Below are 20,937 nucleotides of genomic sequence, written 5' to 3' on the forward strand. Positions count from 1 at the left end.
TTATGGTGCAGTAAAAGACCATGTAGCCATTACAAATTATAATATAGGTTAATATTTATTGACACTAAAAGATATCAATGACATGTGAGAAAAAGTAGATTCAAGAACACTGTGAAATTCTGTATGCTATCTGTCTAAATAGATAAGTAGATACACACATGTATATACTAACTATTTTTGGTTGGTGCCATTATATATAATTTTCCCTTTGTATTTTATGTTTTTATGATTGATTATTATTGTTTGTGCAACCAATACATCTATTTAGTCAGAAGAAACAATAGAGTTATTTCAATATTTAAGCAATAAATAAATATAAGCAGCATTGATTGAGTGGAATTACACAGCACTCAGTGGCTATCAGTATAAAACTGCAGATAGTAAACCAACCTTTTAGAAAACTTCTCCAAGCTGAACACTTTCATCACAAAATTATTTTTAAATAGTCTACCTTGTTAAAAGCAGCAATAACAAAATTAATGGTAAAACTTATACTGGTAAGTATAATGGTATAACTTATTTATACTGTCTAATACTTCTTTGCATCTCAGTTCTTAGTGTTACATGACTATGTAAAGAACAACTTGAACCACAGTGAGCATCTTGGGAGCCAAAGACAGCATCTGGAGCTAGGACTGGACTGACTCTCACCTTGTTAACTATCCCTGTGACCAGGATCTGTAGTGACTTTAGCCTCAATTTCCTGGATACTAGAATAAGGCTTAGGGACCAAATGGTATGTAGCACTCCTTTAGCCCAAACTTAATGGTTTTACCTAAGATGTCTCATCTTAATTGTAATGAGATTTTTGTAAATGAAATGCAGGGAGTGCTATACAGTGATTTAAGTTATTTTTCTATCCTTTTCACATACGGTAAACATTATAATAAATCATCAAATAAATAGATACATATATTTTTATATCAGTTCCATGCAGTGTTGTCAAAGGTCTTATAAATTTGTATGTACTTTACACAGCAATTTTACTTTTAGGATTTATCCTAATGAATTATTCAAGAATATATATAAAGATTTAACTTGATAAAGATGCTCATCTCAACATTATAAGAGGGGGAAAAAAGACATTAACAGTATCCAACAAGGAACTAGTTAAATGGATTGCTGTACATCATAGAAAATCATAGTAGTCATTAAATGATGGAGAAAACCATTTGTCATAGAAAGAGATTTACAACACATTTTTAAGTTGAAAAAAGGTTATAAAATAGCATTTATAATGCGATCCCATATGTTTGTTGTAAAATATTTATATGTCCATAAACAAAGGTGTGGAAGGATCTACAACAAAAATTTTACCTGGCAATCAGTGGATTTATATGTGTCTTCTAAGCTTTATAAAGTTAATATACATTGTTTATGGAACAATACAATCAATGGACTTAGGGATTTTTTTCCACAGTTCTAAGGACTCTGGATAACATAAATAAATTACTTATTTAAAAAAAAAATTCAATAGAACTGTATCAGTAAGTCCTTGCTTAAAATGGTAATGTTAAATGGTAAAATCATCAAAGGTGCCTAATCACTTTTCCAAAAATAATAAAACAGTAATAAGGACAGAAATGAATTTTTTAATGCCCTTAAAAAATGATAGTGTCAACTGCACATGGCCTGATATTTCTTGATCCCCAGTAATCTGAAAATTAAATGGTACAGATCATCACCAAGGTCCATGACCAAGAGGAAAATAAAGGAGACCAAGGTGTCATGATTCTGAATACTTATCATTGGGTTATTTGAAGACTCACCATTTTCCACACTAAGGAATAATTCCAACTAGTCTCTGTAAAACTGTAAAGCCCTTCTTAACATTCACACCTCTAAATTTCAGAAAATAGTATGATTTATTTAAAAGGTGATGGGATCCCCAGAAGGCCAACAATTTTTACTTTGCCTAAAAAATTCTACCATTTATAGCCACCATCATTTAAAAAGAAAGGATATTCTAAGCTTGAAAAGATCCTACCTAATCTCAGATTTTTTTAGAAGTCCTTCAAGGAAAGTCCCTTTCAGTTTACAAATACAAGCAGTACCTTGTTCATGTTTGTCTCATTTTGCTGACAAAGCCTTCAGCAGGTACTAGCACTGCTTTTTAAGTCTGTTATCTAGTCAAGAGGTCTCTGTTTAAAAAAAGAAAACAGGGTAAACACTGTGTATATTTGGTCAACTATTCAGAAGGTTGTTGAGAAACAATTCAGAGGATTTAAGAAATTGAACTGTTTAACATTGGAAAGGACAATGTTTTTTTCCTGTTGAATTTCATTTAAATAATGGTAAACTGAAACTAAAATGAACTCAATCATTTTTCTTCCTGTTTCCCAAACATCATTCATGTGTTGTGTTTACAAGTTTTGTCATATTTGCAGAACACCTCTACTATTATTTATTTTCTATTTTTCCTCTCAACCTCTTTCCTCAGCAGCAATACATATGAAATCAGGGGTTTGGTGGGTATGTGTACACTTTTAACCATTCTGCCATTTAAAGGATCTTGCATATTTGTCTCCACAAACACTCACATAGTCTAACTTCCTCATTTCATTGAGGAGCAATGTGTTAAATAATGTCCTTTTTTACTTAGGTGTTCACGGTCTTCCTTGAAGAGGATGGCAGAGCTGTTGATGAATTTGAAAAATAGTAGCGATGCATAGGAGATTCTGTTCATGGCCCCTCAGATTGTTTGTAAGATGCTTGTGTAATTTTACAGATGATGCAAGTTATCTATCTCTCCTATTACCAATTTCAATTTTTTTTTAACAGTTCTTAAATGGCTCAACACTCTCTACCTTGTATTGTTCACTTATCCAACAAATATTTCTTGGGCGCCCACATTGTGTCTGACACTTCTGGGCAAAGCACGAGTGGGCAAAACAGACAACATTCCTTACCTTCGGGAGGCTCTAGTAGACTTCTGTAGTTCTGTAAGGGTATGTCATGTTTCCTCTTCCAGATTCTAAGTCCTTGGAGGACAAGATCTGGCTCGAATTTAACTCTGACACCTCCTTAGCACACGAGAGAGCCTTTGCACTGCTATCAGGAAATAACTGAACAACGAAAGTCTCTATAGCCCTTCAGTTTTTTTATACTGTGGCCCTAAGAACCACACCAACCATGTTCCCTTTTTTCCAGTTTTTAATTTTCCTGATTTCAATTTATAAAATTCTGAAGATGAGAAAAAAACAGAGAGAGCTTGTAGTGAAGGAAAACTGCAAGTGACGCAAGCCAAGAAAATGAACATTTCACCTGTTGCATTCAAAGTGCTCTATTTCAGAAATACGTCTGTGAAATAAGTGCCTGAATGTTTAAATTTTCATAAAAAGAAGCCTTTAAAATATATTCAATAAGAAAAATTTTTGACTAGTATATATTTTCCAAACTCATTAAAAAACCTATTGGGGTCTTAAATTTGCTGTATTTAAAAATACTATTGTATACATTTATTTTTTTTTTATCAAGCAAAGTCATAAATCCTCTTCTCCCAGCTTAAATACATTGTATTTACCTTAAACTTGCATGATTTAATAAACATTTAATGTTACTAACTGTCCACCCTTAATACGAAAGAAAACTAAACCAAGGATTTTTCCAAAGTGTTGCCATTGCTTACAGTTGAGATGATGACAGTCACTTTCGCACAGAGTCTTCTTTAGGAATTCAATTCACAGTGACCGACTTTTTTCCTCCCAATTTTTTCTTCCCTCTTATTAGAAAAAATAAACCATACTGATGTATTCAAATTCGGTGTGAAGATTAAGCCTATAAAAGTGGTATACTCAGGCTTTAAGGCATAAATATCATGTTTCATCTTTCTGTTTTGTGGAACTCTTCTGCCTTCACCTAAACCAGTGGGGACTTTACAGGTAGCACAGAGCCCTGGGACTCTGGCTCAGATGAGATGCTCAAGGTCACGTGCCTCCGATAACAAAAGCAACTTCTATACCTGGCACCCTCCTCTAGCCATTTAGTGACACTGCCTCCCCGCAAGTAAGAAAGTTGCTAATAGTTCTCAGCAAGACCTCTAAGCATGTAAAACCTCTAAACTCTGTTACCTGTTACTGTCAGTACCTTTTTCAAGTGGGGAAAAAAAGGTAGCAAGACTTTCTAGAGATAAAGAAAAAAGCTGACAAGTCTAGATCAGAACCAACTATGTTGGTAATGGGATTTTTCTTGGGTTTTTGCTGCCTTTTTAAAAAATTTATTCTATTGAATATATACAGTTGATTTCCAGTGTTGTGTTCATTTCTGCTGTACCGCAAAGGGATTCAGTTTGATATATAGATATATATATATATATACACACACATTCTTTTTCATATTCTTTTCCATTATGGTTTATCATAAGAGATTGAATATAGTCCCCTGTGTTATATAGTAGGTCCTTGTTGTTTATCCGTTCAATATGTAATAGTTTGCATTTGCTAACCCCAAACTCCCAATCTACCCCTTTTAGGGGGCTGCATTTTCAATCAATTTTTAGCATCTAGTCAGAATCACTATATTGCCAGTATCACGAGGACAAACCCAGCTTCACCTTCCCCACCCCACCCCCGCCCCCCCCCCCCCTTTTTCTTTCTTTTTCACTCCAGATACAAGAGAACATGATTAGTAGTTTGAGACTTGATCCATCTGACTCTCAAATAGTTAGTTATTTTTCTCTGGCTTTCTTTCTGCTCATTCTTATTCTGGAGAAACTCTGCCTCTAGTAAAAATGCTGCAGTGTGACTGAGGTGCCAGTGTTTGGACTGTAAATTACGCATTAGGAAAGCTTTTGCTGCACTCTAGCCTGGAAGCAAAGGTTGATTTCTATTGAGTCCACACCTTTGCTTGCCAATGAGAAATACATGGATGCCTCTGGCTGTCTGCTTTGTAAACACTCCAAGTCAATACATATGATTCTAGTCACTCAGAAAATGTGTCAAAATTTAACACACAACAAGTATTAATACTACAAATAAATACGATACAGAGTGTCTTCCTTTAAAGACCTTTTAACTTACACAGGGTTATATGTTAAGTTGTTGATTATATATATAAAGTTGTTGATTATATGTCAAGAAGTACAGATAGATGAAGACTTACCTTAGAAAATGGAAATCATTATGGGCAGAAATGTTTGCAGACGACTTCTCAGAACAGATAGAACTCAAACTGAGTATGACAGTCAGAGGTAGAGTTTTTAAAGCCAGAAGGAAGAGCTTGTCCTTGATGTGATATCCAGTAAGGAGCAACTGAATGTTCTTCAACAGAAAAAGCAATTTTTTTGAGACGATGTGTTTGACAGCAGTAAGCAAGGCACAAATAGGGAGAGACCATAGATGAAGCTCATCTATAAATGCACAGAACATTTAAAGAAACTGGAACAGAGTTTGTTAGGAGCCTTCATTTTCCCCGGGTGGTAGAGATGTCTAATCCGTTTTGAGAGTGGGGTCTTGCATTTGGGTGGCACCATGATGCTAGGGCAAGATGTGTTTGGCAGGGGGCAGAACCCTGGTCCTTGGTGATCTCTCTTTTGAATCCTCTCGAACCTACTGGGTTCTTTCTGCATTATCCCATTCCTTCAGGGTGTAGCCTGGGAGGAAACGAAGATGCTTGCCCCCTTCACAAACACTCCAACTGCCCTCTGGCTTTCTTTCCAGTTCTCCCTCTTACTTCCTGGGCAGAGGCCTTGCTCCTACACTACCAGGGATTTGCTATGACTCAGGGGCAAGCCCTGAGTTTCCTGAGATCCTAGGTTCCTGGAGCCCAAGAGTTTCAGTCCTGCTCTGCAATATCATTTCTTCTCTGAGCCAGCACCATCGACTGAATGGTGATGGAAGGGGTTCAGAAGGAAATGCAGAGCTGTGTATGATCTTTGGCTGCCTACCGCTATTGTAATAATCCAGCAATAAAGCCATCAGCAAGGAGTGGCATAAGAATAGAAATGAAGTGAGATTAAAGAAGAAATAGCGGAAAGGAAGAAATAACAAGATCTTGTTTGTGGCATACTCACAGAATGTAAATGAACTTGAGGGACTGAACGCAACTGATGTCAGCTGTCATCAGACAGATTTTTCCATGGCTCAAATTCCCCTTTCACCTTTCCCTTCATGCACTATTATCACCAGGTCCTGTTAATTAAAAGTTCTCCAAACCCGTATCCCTTCTTTCCGTTACTGCTCTTGCTCATGCCAGTGACATCTTCTTCCGGGCTAGCGACTGCATTACACTTCTTATTTCTCGCTCTGTCCTCGCCCTCTGTAATGTATCCTTGATTCAGCCGTGAAAATGACCTTAAGCAATAACTGATTCATGCTTGCCAAACTTCTCTGGCTCCCATACAGGGCATCCAGCTCCTAGGCACACAGCTTTATACAACCTTTCATCGTTGGGCCACTCCTGCTGGTCTCACTTTACCTAGGGTCTCCTTCGTAAGGCTGCAGCTTGGGCCAAGCAGGAAGGCAGCGAGGTGCAGTGGTCCAGGGCACCGACTCATTACACACAGCCTGCTTTGAGTCCTCACCCTGCTGTTCACTTGAACAAGTTATTTATAGTGATCCTTCATCTATGAAAGGTTGTTAGGAGGATTAGATGAGACTTTATTTTAAAAGTGCACTTAGTACATAGTCAGAACTAAGCAAGCGTCTGCTAAGTAAGACAAAAATACCTCCCCAGATTGTCAAGGTCTCCTTACCCCAGTGAATTTACACCTTCAGTTTCTTAATCCCATTTGTGGGGCCCCCTCTTTCCCTTGGTCAATTTTTAGTCTTCCTTCTGAAAGTCAAAGTGTTAGCTGATCAGTCGTGTCCAACTCTGCAACCCCATGAACTACAGCCCACCAGGCTCCTCTGTCCATGAGATTCTCCAGGCAAGAATACTGGAATGGGTTGCCATTCCCTTCTCCAGGGGTTCTTCCCAACCCAGGGTTCGAATCCAGGTCTCCTGCATTGCAGGCAGATTCTTTACCATCTGACCTACCAGGGAAGCTCAGTCTTCTAGGAGGAGTTAAAATGTCAGGTCCTCTGTGAAGGTCCCACTTCACTTTGTTCACCCCTCTGTGAACACTTCCATTGTATTACAATTTGTTTTAGTTTTCTATGGCTGCTGTGACAAATTATTGCTTGGGTGGCTTGAAACAACAGAAATGTATTCTCGTGGTTCTGAAGCCTAGAAGTCTGAATTTGGTGTCCCGGGGCTGACATCAAGGTCTTAGCAAGACCACAGTCCTTCTGGAGTCTCCAAGGGGAAAATCTGCTCCTTGCCTCTTCCAGCTTGTGGTGGAGGTCCCACATGCCCGGGTTTATGGCCACATCCCTCCCATCTCTGGGTCGGTCTGTGTCAAATCCCCTCTGGAGAGGTGCGAAGACTCTTGTGATGGCATTGAGAGCCCACCTGGACAACCCAGAATAATCGCACAGCTCAAGATTCTCAATTTAACACATATGCAAGACCCTTTTAAACCGTATGAGGTGACATGTACAGGCTCTGGGGATCAGGGCCTAATATCTTTGGATGCCATTGTTCAGCTACTATCGAACTGCTTGCACACGTGTTGGTCTTTTCACCATGGTACAACAAGGATTTAGCACCGGGTAAGTACATGTAATCAATAAGTGAAATACACGAAATACAGAGGTAGGGTGGTATGGGCTGGGGGCCACTGTCAGTGTTCACTGGTATTCCTTCTTTGCTAAAGCTTTATATCCCCAGGCCAGAGCTGTTGCTTTCGTGTGCTAATCTGTGGCCGAAAGGATATTTTAGTCATAAATTATTCAGTAGAACACCTTCTAGGTTAGAGAAGTTAAGTGAACTTACCACTTCTTATTGCTTCTCCTGAGCTATGGTGAGGCAAAGTCCCCAAAAAGCTCCATTCAAGTTTCATTCTTTCCAAGCTGTGGGGTGGCAGGCAGTGAAAAAGGTGGATGGAGACTCTCCGGGAATGTGAGAATGCGTGGCGGCTGGCTGACAAGCATGAGCTGCATTAAGAGTGCTGTCATCGGTCGGCTGCATTGGTGAGCTGCCATTCCTTGGCAGTTTATTTTAAACAGTTTTCTTCATAAGCTAAGCTCCTAAATTAATGGCTATTACTTAACTGACCATCTTTCCATCTTGAGTCATTTGGGTCCAGCACAGGCATTTTTCTGAAATGAGGCTGTTTCTTTTCCAGTGTTCTTAAATTAGACCCATCCTCACCATAAGGCTGTTCCGGCCACCACTCACCTGGAACTCAGCAGTTAACATGATGGTTTTGCTCAGCTGTTGGAAATCCTTCTCAGTGAAAGAGGAAAAGATGACTCGCCATAAAAAGTTAACAAGCAGATTACTTTGCATAAGGAATCCTTAAAAGGCACATTGTTTACTGTATTGTAACTGTTTGTTCATTTCTATGTCAGTCTTTTCATCTTTGTGCTGGTTAGAGCTGCCAGAAATCAGAAGTTAAAAAACAGTCACCAAATTTATCCAAGATTTGCCTATGTAGGTGTGTATCTGAAAGCTTCTGAGGTTTAAGAAAATTCTTTCATTAACATACAACATCCATGTGTAGTAAAACACAGTAATAAGAATTGATTCAACAGCCCTCAGATTGGGAGAAAATAATAGTAAATGAAGCAACAGACAAAGGATTAATCTCAAAAATATACAGGCAACTCCTCCAGCTCAACTCCAGAAAAATAAATGACCCAATCAAAAAATGGGCCAAAGAACTCAACAGACATTTCTCCAAGGAAGACATACAGATGGCTAAAAAACACATGAAAAGATGCTCAACATCACTCATTATCAGAGAAATGCAAATCAAAACCACAATGAGGTACCATTACACGCCAGTCAGGATGGTTGCTATCCAAAAGTCTACAAGCAATAAATGCCGGAGAGGGTGTGGAGAAAAGGGAACCCTCTTACACTGTTGGTGGGAATGCAAACTAGTACAGCCACTATGGAAAACAATGTGGAGATTTCTTAAAAAATTGGAAATAGAACTGCCATATGACCCAGCAATCCCACTTCTGGGCATACACACCAAGGAAACCAGATCTGAAAGAGACACGTGCACCCCAGTGTTCATCACAGCACTGTTTATAATAGCCAGGACATGGAAGCAACCTAGATGCCTATCAGCAGATGAATGGATAAGGAAGCTGTGGTACATATACAACATGGAATATTACTCAGCCATTAAAAAGAATTCATTTGAATCAGTTCTAATGAGATGGATGAAACTGGAGCCCATTATACAGAGCGAAGTAAGCCAGAAAGATAAAGACCATTACAGTATACTAACACATATATATGGAATTTAGAAAGATGATAACGATAACCCTATATGCAAAACAGAAAAAGAGACTCAGATGTATAGAACAGACTTTTGGACGCTGTGGGAGAAGGCGAGGGTGGGATGTTTTGAGAGAACAGCATCGAAACATGTATATTATCTAGGGTGAAATAGATCACCAACCCAGGTTGGATGCATGAGACAAGTGCTCGGACCTGGTGCACTGGGAAGACCCAGAGGGATCGGGCGGAGAGGGAGGTGGGAGGGGGGATTGGGATGGGGAACACATGTAAATCCATGGCTGATTCATGTCAATGTATGACAAAACCCACTACAATATTGTAAAGTAATTAGCCTCCAACTAATAAAAAAAAAAAAAGATTAACTGAAAAAAAAAAAAAAGAATTGATTCAGGGGTATGTGTGTGCTCAGTTGTGTCCAATTGTTTGCAGTGCTATAGATTGCAGCCTGCCAGGCTCCTCTGTCCATGGAATTTTCCAGGCAAGAATTCTGGATTGGGTGCAATCTCCTCCTCCAGGGGATCTTCCTGACCCAGGGATCGAACCTGCGTCTCCTATGTCTCCTACACTGGCAGGCAGATTCTTAACCACTGCACTATTTGGGAATACGATTTAGGTATGGTAACTGACAGAAAGGTCATCTAACAGAATCTGGAATCTGTGAGAGGCTTTTTCAATCGGAAGAGACTCCTGTGGGTTGTCCAACAAGACCTACTTAGCTCCTAAAATCATCTAGAACAACACTCTTCCTCTAGCCTCGCTCTAGTCACCCTTTCATTGCAGTCACACTTCTTCCAACCAATGATACTTTGCATGCGTGTTACCAAACCAAGCTTGGGCCTGCTCACCATGCGCAGTAAAGGCAATCTACTGACGCAAGGTTGTGGTGAGGAAAGTGCAGCATTTATTGCAGGATGCCAAGCAAGAAGTCCACATAACTAGTGCCCAGAAGGTTTGAACTCCCCAACAGCTTTCAGGGAAGGGTTGTTTAAAGATGGTGATGGGGTTGTGGGGTGCATGACCAACTTGCAGACATTCTTCTGATCAGTTGGTAGGGAGGTAATCTGGAGTCTACATCATCAACCTTCTGTTTCCAACCTGTCTGGGGTCTGTGATGTGTTGATGGTCACCAGGCAGTTAACTTCTTCCACTTGACGGGGATTTCATCATCTGTAAAGCAGCCCAGAGGATGGCTCAGAATATTACCCATAACCCTGAGAAGGAACTAAATGATTTTGGCTTGATTTAATGGATAAACTATTATTTTGTCTTGCTTGACTGTTTCCCCTTTTTTGTACATTCTCTCACTTCTCAGATTAAACTTACTCTTTGGAACCTGGGGAAGGCCTGGAAGGTTAAAGTTTTTCTACAGACAAGAGGCAGGTAGGGGACATGGTAGGGACTGGGGTCTGTTCCCAGAAGGCCCCATGGGCTCCTGCTGGGTTACACATGCTGTTCCCCCTATTTAGAATGCTTGTCCCTCCTCTTCTCTTGATTACGTTCTGTTCACCCTTGGATATTAGTTCAGTAATTACTCTCTCTGAAAAGCGTTCCTAGACTAGGTCATGTCCTCTAAGCACTGCGCCAGCACTTGAGACTGTTGACAGTTTATATTTGTTTATGTGATTATCTGATTAACGTCTGCTTCCTCTGCCAGACAGACTGTACAAAGCTCTGTGAGGACAGCGAATAAGTCAGTTTTTTTGTAGTTCTTGTCGTTACCATTGTATCACAGGCTTTATCACTGTTGCTGGAACACAGTGAGCACATCATAAATATTTAAATATTGAATGAATATGTCATGGAATCTCTTGCTAGCTCTGCCTCATTTTCCTCATTAGTAAGAAAATGCCTCTTCCATCCCCAAATTCTAAGATATTTATGGTTCCTGTTTGTGTGGTTTTTTTTTCATTAAAAAAAAAAACCCTATATCTTTTTATTTGGCTGTACTGGGTCTTAGTTGCAGCATGTGGGATCTTTAGTTTCAACATACGAGATTTAGTTCCCCCCAAAAAGGGATCCAACCTGGGCCCCCTGCACTGGGAGCTTGGAGTCTTAGCCACTGGACCACCAGGGAAGTCTCTGATTCCTGTCCTGAGCCTACAAGATTGACTGTTATCTGCCCGCCATAGCCAGTGCTCTCTTAACAGGTGGTACTGGTCAATCTTCTCCCTTCCAGTCTATCGGAAAAGCTGCAACAGAACAGCTTATAACCCTAGACTGATCACAGCACCCCTCTGCTTTACCATTTTCAGTGATTCCCACACCTCCCCTGGGAGGAAACTCATCTCCTGAGAAGATGCCCTCCCAATGCTCCTGCCTCACCTCCTGTCCTCTCCCTGAGATCTCAGGCTCCACTCAACACCTCAGCGGGTTGCAAATACACACCATTCTTTCTTTCAAGTCCCTGTTTTCACATGCAATTCTTTCAGCCCAGCAAACTGTCCTCTTCTTTTGTACTGAAGTCTCATCCATCATTCAGGCCCAGCTCAAAGGTTACTTGAATGTGGCACCTGCCTTGACCAAACCTTCATTCTCCAAGCTGTTTGTCTGCCCCTGCCTGTTTTCTCACAGACCACTTTGTAGAAGCCACCGTTAACAACACTTGTCTCAGAGCTGTCTTCGTTAGCAGAGGGTCATTTCACCTAAGAGCACGGGCCTCATATTCAGACTGACTGGAGGTTGAAACCAAATTCTGCAACCTAGTTGTGTAGCCTTGGAAAGGATTCTGAGTTTTAGTGTCCTAGTTTTGGAAATGGGAAACATGTAACACCTAACTCACTGGGCAGTCAGAATTACATATTTATGGCTGTAATGTGTGTAAGCCACTTAGCCCAGTGTTTGACCCCATAACATCCAATAAGGATTGTGAATGTATGGAATGCAAAGGCCCAGGCCTACATTTTGCCCCTTTCTACCCCACTGACTGGCCACCGTGGGTGCTCAGTGAATGCTTCTTAAACTGTCTAAATGGGAGAGTATCCATGATGTATTCTTCTCTTCAGGGAGGCCAGAGGCTTATTCATTTTAGTTTTATTGAAGGGTCAAAAATTCTGATTACATACTCAGATCACATTGATCTTACCCTTTGCTGAACTACTCCTAAACTTACACAGGCAACCTAGTTTGAGATCACACTTTAAGTATTAGTGCTTTTACTAAATCCTCTCTTCATACACGGAGTCCTTACAGCCACACATCAATTGCAGCCTTTCCACACTCCTATGCGGAACAGATTAAACCCTTCTTTCTCATACGGAAAATCCTGTGACTCATAACCTAATTGCGTGGTCAAGCCGGTTCGATCCCTAGCCCTGTGCTCTGGCCACAGCCCGGCATTGCCCCCAGGCAAGTCTTAAGTTCCTTGACTGCAAGGTTATCTATCTCCAGCCTCCGCATCGTTGCCTGTACGCAGAGTCTGAGTGAGCAAGCCTGACCCAGTGCACTTCCTTTTTCCGTCCACGTAATTAACTTCCACCGGAGGGGCAGAGGAAAAAAAAAAGAGTAGGTTCACAATCAATACTTGAGACTCCCTGGGAGTCACACAGGGCTCTAAAAACCTTTGACCTTGGGGAAGCACCTTTTAACCCTCGGCTCCCCTCGGCACATCAGTTTCCTACTGCGGTTTCCTTTCGTTGTTCCCCGAGGACTCCTTCTAGGGTTCTCGACAAGGACAGAGAAACCGAACTGAAGGTTGAGAAGCATCTTGCCCCCCAACGCCACCAACTTCTATTAACCCAGCGCGGGCCATCCTTCTGGCTGGTCCAGGGGAGGCGCGGGGTACCTGCCCCACCGCAACCCCATCCCGCCCACCGGAACGCGGCCGCGGCCCGCGCCCTCCGCCGGGACGCACACGCCTCCGCCCTCCTGCCTGGAGCCGCCCCGGGGGGACGCAGCTCCGAGCTGCGGCCACGGCGGCCGACAGTCGGCCGAGTGCGGGGCCGCGGGCGAGGGTCCCGCGCGCGGGGCGGGGCCGCGGGACCGGGTCCCCCGCCTCCCGGGGGCGCGCGAGCGCCGGGCGGGGCCGCCGTCCCTTCCGGGGAAGCGGTGGCCGCCGCGTCCGCGGGCGGCTTCCCGCCCCCGCGACTCCGGGTGACGCTGCTCCAATAACAGCGCGCAGGGAGCCGCAGCCGCGGGGGGCCACCCTCCGCGCCAGCCCGGCCGCCGGGATGAGGGCCGAGGGCGACGGCGGGCTGGAGCGCTTCTGCAGCCCCGGCAAGGGCCGGGGGCTGCGGGCCCTGCAGCCCTTCCAGGTGGGGGACCTGCTCTTCTCCTGCCCGGCCTACGCCTACGTGCTCACGGTCAGCGAGCGCGGCAACCACTGCGAGTTCTGCTTCGCCAGGTAGGGCGGCGCCGGCGGGCGCGCGGGGGCTCCGGGGGCGCCGCCCGCGCGGGCGGGCGGGAGTGCGCGCGCCTCGCGGGGTCCTAGCGCCCGCGGCTCCGGGGGCTGGTGTGGCGGCGGGGGGGCGGGGGGGCAGCCCTGGAACCCGGGACTGGCCGGGCCACGTGCGCTCGGCAAGACCCGCCAAATTCCCGCCGCACGCCCTGCACCACGCCACGTTTCCCTGCTGGCCCCGGCGGGCAGTGCGAACCCGCCAGGGCAGGGTCGTGCCTGCAACACGTGGGCTCGGAGCCAGGCTTGCTCCCCAGCCCTGGCCACTCGGCGCTTGGCCGGCGGGGCCCCAGGTTTCGCGCAGCGGCCACATCCACAAGTCACCTTTCATTTGTGCTTCCTGTGAGGTGATCTACGCCCCGCCCCAGCCCCGCGCTGCCGCAGACTTGCCGTGTTTCCGCCAAGGAACTTAAAATTAATGACACTTCGTATTTCATGTGAAGTACGTGGCCCCTCGTCTTTCCTGTCACCCTCTGCACTTGATCTTTGGGAGAAGCCAGGGGACACCGAGCCGGGGTTCAGAGGGACTGCAATGGAGGGACGAGATCTAGCCCTGGTTTGGGGTTGGGAAAACCTGGTTGCTTGGTGGATTAGGCAAAACGCCTGGTTGGAATTGGTATTTAAATGGAGCCGATCATGTATGTGTGTTATGTGTGTATATATTCACATACACCAACGTATAATTATATCTTCAAGCCTTATGATAGTTTCCGACCTGAAAGGCTCCGTTAGAAATCATGAATGTAACCCTTTCCATTTGAAGGGGGAGATAACTACTGCCCAGAGAGGAAGTATATATATTCACCTTTATAGTTAAGAAAATGAAATCTGATGTCCTCAGTCCTCAGTTCTGCGCATTGCCTACCTAGCTAAGTCTTCAATAAAAGGACTGAGGCAGGAAGCATGGCATTGGAGTTTATGCCATGGGACCTTCCCGGACCCTGCTTTACTTTCTTTGAACCTCAGTTTCTTCATCTTCGAAGTGGAGATTCCTGGGCTAGATTAAGCCCACCTGAGGTTTGCAGGTAGCTTTTGAATACAGGTCTCCAGTCCAGCACATGCCGAAGAACTCAGTGCCTGAGATATGTTCATCTTATTCCACGGTTAAGACAGAGCAAAAGAAGGGACAAAAGCTAAATACTATAGTCATCTTGCCCAGACTCCCTGCCAGAGCTGTCTTCCGCTTTGGGGGGACCTGGAAAGGAACTAGACACAGAATCATGCCGTGGGCAGCTTAAGGGCTGTATGTGATGTGTCTCTTTGAATTGGTGAGCCAAGAGCTAAAGGGTCATGGCACCACTTTGCGACGTTTGAGTGAAGTGAGCATTGGGTTTTCCCAAAGTTAAAAAGGCTGCTGTGTCTGGTCCCTTGATCTTCTGAGCCTTGCTGTGGCTCAGAGTCTGAAGCAGCGTGGGTGTCTGGAGTGGCAGGAGCAGAGCAGGTCACCCTGCACGGAGGGGCCTCCCTCCTCCAGCAGGGATCCTGGTGATTCCTGGGATCCATCGTGGCGGAGAAGACTGCGGGACCAGGCTCCCAGTAGGTGCTCAGATGTCTGTTACCAGACCACTCCTCCGGTGAATTTTAGATCAAATCCAGCTGGGTTCGCAGTGGAGCCGCAGAGCGGAGAGATGGTTCTCTTTCGCCTCCGAACTGTACCTACTACACACGCCCTCACCTCCAGACAGGAAGGTGCAGTCAGGTGCGGAGTGGCCAATCTCCCCGCCCTATGGGACAGCATTTGCCTTAGTTTCCCTTTTTCTGAATGACATTCATTAGTGTCACTGTTGCCTTAGACCCTTCTCCGGCGCTGCCCCCTATACTGGGGAGGGACCACTGCACCTTCCCCACTTTTCTCTGGCTTAGGTGAACTTCTGTCAACACCCACAGTTCCTTTCCTCTCTCTCTCCCTGAGTACTCATTTGAAATCAGCTAAAATAACACACAAGATATGATGACATCATGACACCTGTGAAATCAGAAATATCTATGTACTCACTCTGTGGTTTCTATTAAATCCAGTTCACTTAGAATTAGTGGCTAGATCAATCTCAAAGATTTAGCACTGTTTCCTCTGTCAGCTGTTTGTATAGACTGAGGATAGATTATTCTGTCCAGCTATACTAGAGGTACATGTATATGTCCCCATGGTTCCCCCAGGGGTAGGAGCAGAATTCTCAAATACTGATCCGTGACTTCCCCTCCCCTGCCATAAAAAGAAAACTGCACATATTGTTTCTTGTGCCAGAAGTTGAAGGTAAATAATATTGCTTAAGACAAATGAGCCTGCAGAGATCCTCCCTATCATATTAATTGTATCAGGGTTTGACTTATTTTGAAGGAAAAGAAGTGATGTTTTTCAGAAATAAGTATGTTCTGTACATGGAAAAATAATAGGAAGTCTCTTAAGTCACAGCAAAGTGGAATTCTCACTGTCAGGGTAACACAGGCAAAGGTTTGCATCTGTATCACATTTTCTCAGGGTGACACTTGGGAAGATGTGTATCTTGCCTCAGCTGCTAAGAGGCAGCTCCTAAAAATATAAATGTCTTCAAGTTGGGAGCTGTCCTCATCAGACCTCTCAGATTTTTTTTTTTTTGGTATACACACACACACACACACACACACACACACACACATGTGTGCACACGTGCACATGCACATACGTTGGCCTGGTCCATAATTAGTGGCACACTTTTTCACTTGATATTTAATGTATTTTAACACTTGCTAGTATTTGTCTCAGAAAGGGAAAAATCTGTAATCCTGCGTTCCATGTGAGAGGGCTTCCTGGGTAGCTCAGTGATAAAGAATCCGCCTGCCAGTACAGAAAACCCGGGTTTGATTTCTGGGTCAGGAAAATCCCTGAAGAAGGGAATGGCAACCCACTCCTGTATTCTTGCCTGGAGAATTCCATGGCCAGAGGAGCCTGGTGGGCTACAGTCCATGGGGTCCCAAAGAGTTGGACATGATTGAGTGACTTTCGCTTTCTATGGGCACATGCTCCAATAATCGATTCCCTGCATCTTTTTACATGTGTTTTAAAGAAATGGGTGGGAAGATTAAAATAGCCAACAAGGACTTTCCTTGTGGTCCAGTGGTTAAGAATCTACACTTCTGTTGCAGGGATCATAGGTTTCCATCCCTGGTCCAGGAACTAAGACCCCTCATGCTGCATGGTGTTCCCCCCAAAAAGGTATATGTGTACACACACACACACACACACACACACACACACAACAGATTTCCTCTAAAAAGTGACACTAAAGAATATTAAGTTCAGCCATGTGTATAGTAGATAATGAAATATTGGGTTACCATTTTCAACATTTCAGTATTTCAAGTTTTTCTTTTACTTAGAGACTGCAAAGGAGGGACTTTGGGGCCAGATTGACCAGGTTGGAATTCTGGTTTCGTCCCTTCCTGATGGATTGTCTTGAGCCAAATTATTTAGCCCCTCTGGGCTTGCTAGGTGGTACTAGTGGTAAAGAACCCACCTGTCAGTGCAGGAGACATAAGAGATGCAGGTTCGATCCCTGGGTGGGGAAGATCCCCTGGAAGAGGGCATGGCAACCCATTCTAGTATTCTTGCCTGGAAATCCCATGGACAGAGAAGCCTGGCAGCCTACAACCCATAGGGTCACACAGAGTCAGACATGATTGAAGCAGCTTAGCATGCACGCACGGACTCCCAGCTTCCGTTATCTGTAAGCAGTGCGCGTTAGCACCTACCTACTGAGCTGGTCCCGAGTCAGGGAAATCAAGTGCCCAGTACAACCCAGACCACTCGGGAGGTGTCACAATTGGCTCGGTGTCTCGCTTCTATGGACTTGTTTGATGAGTTCTGTTGGCTAAATGTTAAATAGTGTGAGAACATATTCTCATTTCAGGGACATTTTTATGGCGGTCGGGTTGAGCTGGGGAGTACTGGGAAGAAAATATTGTCCCTTGTTGGCCAGGGGAATCATCATTCAGATGGCAAGTTGACCCAGAGTTGAAAGCAGTGGCTCTCAACCTTCCATTCAACAGTATAAATAATGGGTGTCTGAGACCAGTTTTCAGTATTTCTCAAAACCTGATGAACATGATATGATCAGCCTACACAGGTAAAGCTTTATTTAGTTATTTTTTAAAAGAGCCTTGTGTAGCTCCAAGATGATTAACGACTTTAATACTCTTTTTACCCTGGAATCAAACAAATGTTTGAAGTAAGAGACGGAGGAAAACAGAATGTTCCACCTAGCAAGGATACCACGACTCTTCTCTGCTGTCTGCCTTCAGCGTGATTCAGCTGTGGCAAGGAGCAGTCCTGCAAGACTTCAGGTGTGTGCAGTGCCAGGACACACACATTTTTCACATGCAGGGAGCATCATTTCTGTCCTAGCGTATCAGGGCCCAGTGACCAAGCTGCACGATTAGGAGCGATTTGAAATGAAAGAGACAGACTGGCAGCAGGATAGATATCCTAAGTGAAATTCAAACCCTGGTGAGTTAGAACCACCATCTAACCCCTTTCCCTCCAAAAAGCAATTGCACATTATCCTCTCAATCACAAAAATTTGAAGATCCCATATAAAATGATATTCCTTTAAATCGTGTTGCTCTTCGCAGCTCATAAAGCGTTTCCAGGGACATTTGTGTTTTGATCCTCCCAAGGATGGCTTGTGTAGAGAAGGCCTTGTCCCGTGTTACGTAGGAAGTAACTGAGTGTTGGAAAAGTTGTTTCCTTGAATTTCCCATTTTTGGGGGCAGATATTGAGTGCCTCCTAAGGGCCAGCCTCTTAATGGAGGGGAACTGTGTCTTTCTGTTCTGAGTGTGGTTTTCCTTCACTGTCCTTATTTTTTTTTTAATTTAAAATTTTTTATTGGACAATAATTGCTTTACAATATTGTGCTGGTCTCTGCCATATATCAACATGAATCAGCCACATGTATCTCTGTCCCTTTCAACCTGAAACTACCGTGTGGTTCACACCTGGACACGAGGACGTAAGTCACTTCTGCTTTCTCAAGTGAACGCAATTTTTATCACCTCTTCTCTTTTGCTTCCCCCTGCCCCTGTGGATAATTCAACAGATTAATGCATTGTTTCTAAAAGTTCAGAAAAATCAATTGATTTATCATTCTTGGATTTATATCTTATGCTGCTGTGGTTTCAGAGAATTTTTTTTTTATTCTAACACTTTGGAATTTGCCTAACAACTGCATATGTTCTTCTGTATCATCCACTATTACCTGATAAAATGTAAAAAAAAAATGAGGCTTTGGTCCTTTTGTGAGTTTGCAATATTTTTATTTTTTTAATTTCATTTTTATTTGTTTAGTTTGGCTGCGCTGGGTCTTTGTTGCTGTGTGCGGCCTTTCTCTAGTTGCGGTGGTGGGGGGCCTGCTCTTTGTCGAGGTACACAGGCTTCTCATTGCGGTGCCTTTCTCGTTGCAGAGCGCAGTCTCTAGGCACGTGGGCTTCAGTAGTTGCAGTCCTCACACTCAGTCACTGTGGCACACGGGCTTAGTTGCCCCATGGCTTGTGGGATCTTCCAGGCCAGGGATTGAACCCAGGTCCCTTGCATTGGCAGATGGACACTTTACTACTGGACCACCAAGGAAGTCTGGGATATTTTTAAATATGCTCATATTATTTAAAAGGAGTTTGTCGTCTTCATCTTTATAGGTACATACAGAGAGATTGTTTCTGTGTGCTCTGGTAGGGCAGCGTGAGGATATTAACCACATCCGCCTATTTTTTTTTTTTTTTCTTAAACAGGCCCACTCTTCAGAACTTTGCTCTGTGCAAAGTTAAACAGACATGGTTTGGGAATAGAATTCATGATGCAGCTGTGCTGAAGGCCCCTCATGGTATTCCTGTAGGAAAAGCATATGGCATGCTGTCTGTCTGAAGATTCTTTAAAAGATGCTCAGAAATGTCTTAAATTTCTTTGGGAAGATTCAGGGCTCAGGGCTGTAGTTTGGCAGCACCTGATTTTCAACAGAACTCAGAATTGGTAGGAACCTGGGACAGCAGAGTTATCTTACAGAACTTGAAACAGAAAACTGCAAAGAAAGTTTCTACTTGATTTTGGTGTTTGAGACTTAACTCTTTTACCTGAGGGTCATATCCCCTTTCTTTTTCTCGTCAATATTAAGAAAATATGAAATCACTGTCATTTTAAGCCGCTGTATTTCTGCATCCCGAAGAGGCAGTCAATAATTACAAATATCCCTTCTGTAACTGGAGTCATCAATAACTAAGGTCATTCCCACCATACGCACATCTTGCTTTTTGTACTTCAGACGTGAAGGTAAGTGATCACATTTCTCAGTTTGAGGAATGCTTTCATTTGACCTGTGCCAGGACAATTGGGTTGAAATTTCTCCTCTCTTACTGATTCTGCATTCCCATGTCCTGTTGCTCTCAAAGGCAGCTGGGCTCTGCTTTGCCTGCTTGCCTTTGAGTCCATGAGTATCTAGTCCTGATCACCACCAGGGAACTAGGCAGACCTGGAGCAGGGTGCCCTGATTGTATTTGACCAGATGCAGGCTATGAGCCCCCTTCTGGAGGGGCTTCCCCGGTAGCTCCTGCAATGCAGGAGACCCCGGTTCGATCCCTGGGTCGGGAAGATCCCCTGGAGAAGGGATAGGCTACCCACTCCAGGATTCTTGGGCTTCCCTGGTGGCTCAGATGGTAAAGAATCTGCCTGGAATGTGGGAGACCTGGGTTTGATCCCTGGGTTGGGAAGATCCCCTGGAGGGGAGGGCATGGCAACCCACTCCAGTACTCTTGCCTGGAGAATCCCCATGGACAGAGGAGCCTGGCGGGCTACAGTCCATAGGATTGCAAAGAGTCAGACACGACTGAGTGAGCACAACAGAGCGCTGGTCAGCCTGGAGGTTAGTCGCTTCTGGGGCCGTCCCCTTGCCCCTGGAGAGGGGCCCACTCTGGGACTAGAGGGCTCTGTCCTCTCTCAAGGGATTTGTATTAATGTGATCAGTCTCTGTACACCACCATCAGTCTCCCATTCTCATCCCAACCCTCGCATCTCTGGATTTCTAGTGAATCTGTGGGAGTTTAGGGGTGCAGTCCTCCAGCAGGGAATTGACTGAAGTAACTGCCTTTTCAGGGGCTGAACCCACGACCTTGGCCTCATTAGCACGGGCGCTCTAACCAGTCACAAAGCCACACACCTCACTTTGTGTAACTTCTGTGACTCTGTTCCTACCACCCTCGGAGGCCTCCTTTTCAATTGCAAAGGCGTTCA

At 44.1% G+C, this 20,937-nt stretch overlaps 1 protein-coding gene across 1 annotated transcript in view; it reads left to right on the forward strand.

Moving 5' to 3' along the window:
* Window positions 1–13,208: 13,208 nt before the first annotated feature.
* Window positions 13,209–20,937, forward strand: part of SMYD2 (SET and MYND domain containing 2) — a 50,882-nt gene continuing 43,153 nt past the window's right edge. The window contains exon 1 of the mRNA XM_020899303.2: window positions 13,209–13,633. Coding sequence (XP_020754962.1) covers window positions 13,461–13,633 — 173 coding nt within the window. The 5' untranslated portion in view covers window positions 13,209–13,460. The remainder of the gene's footprint in view (window positions 13,634–20,937) is intronic.

Source organism: Odocoileus virginianus, chromosome 11, assembly GCF_023699985.2.
Source record: "Odocoileus virginianus isolate 20LAN1187 ecotype Illinois chromosome 11, Ovbor_1.2, whole genome shotgun sequence".
NCBI lineage: Eukaryota > Metazoa > Chordata > Mammalia > Artiodactyla > Cervidae > Odocoileus > Odocoileus virginianus.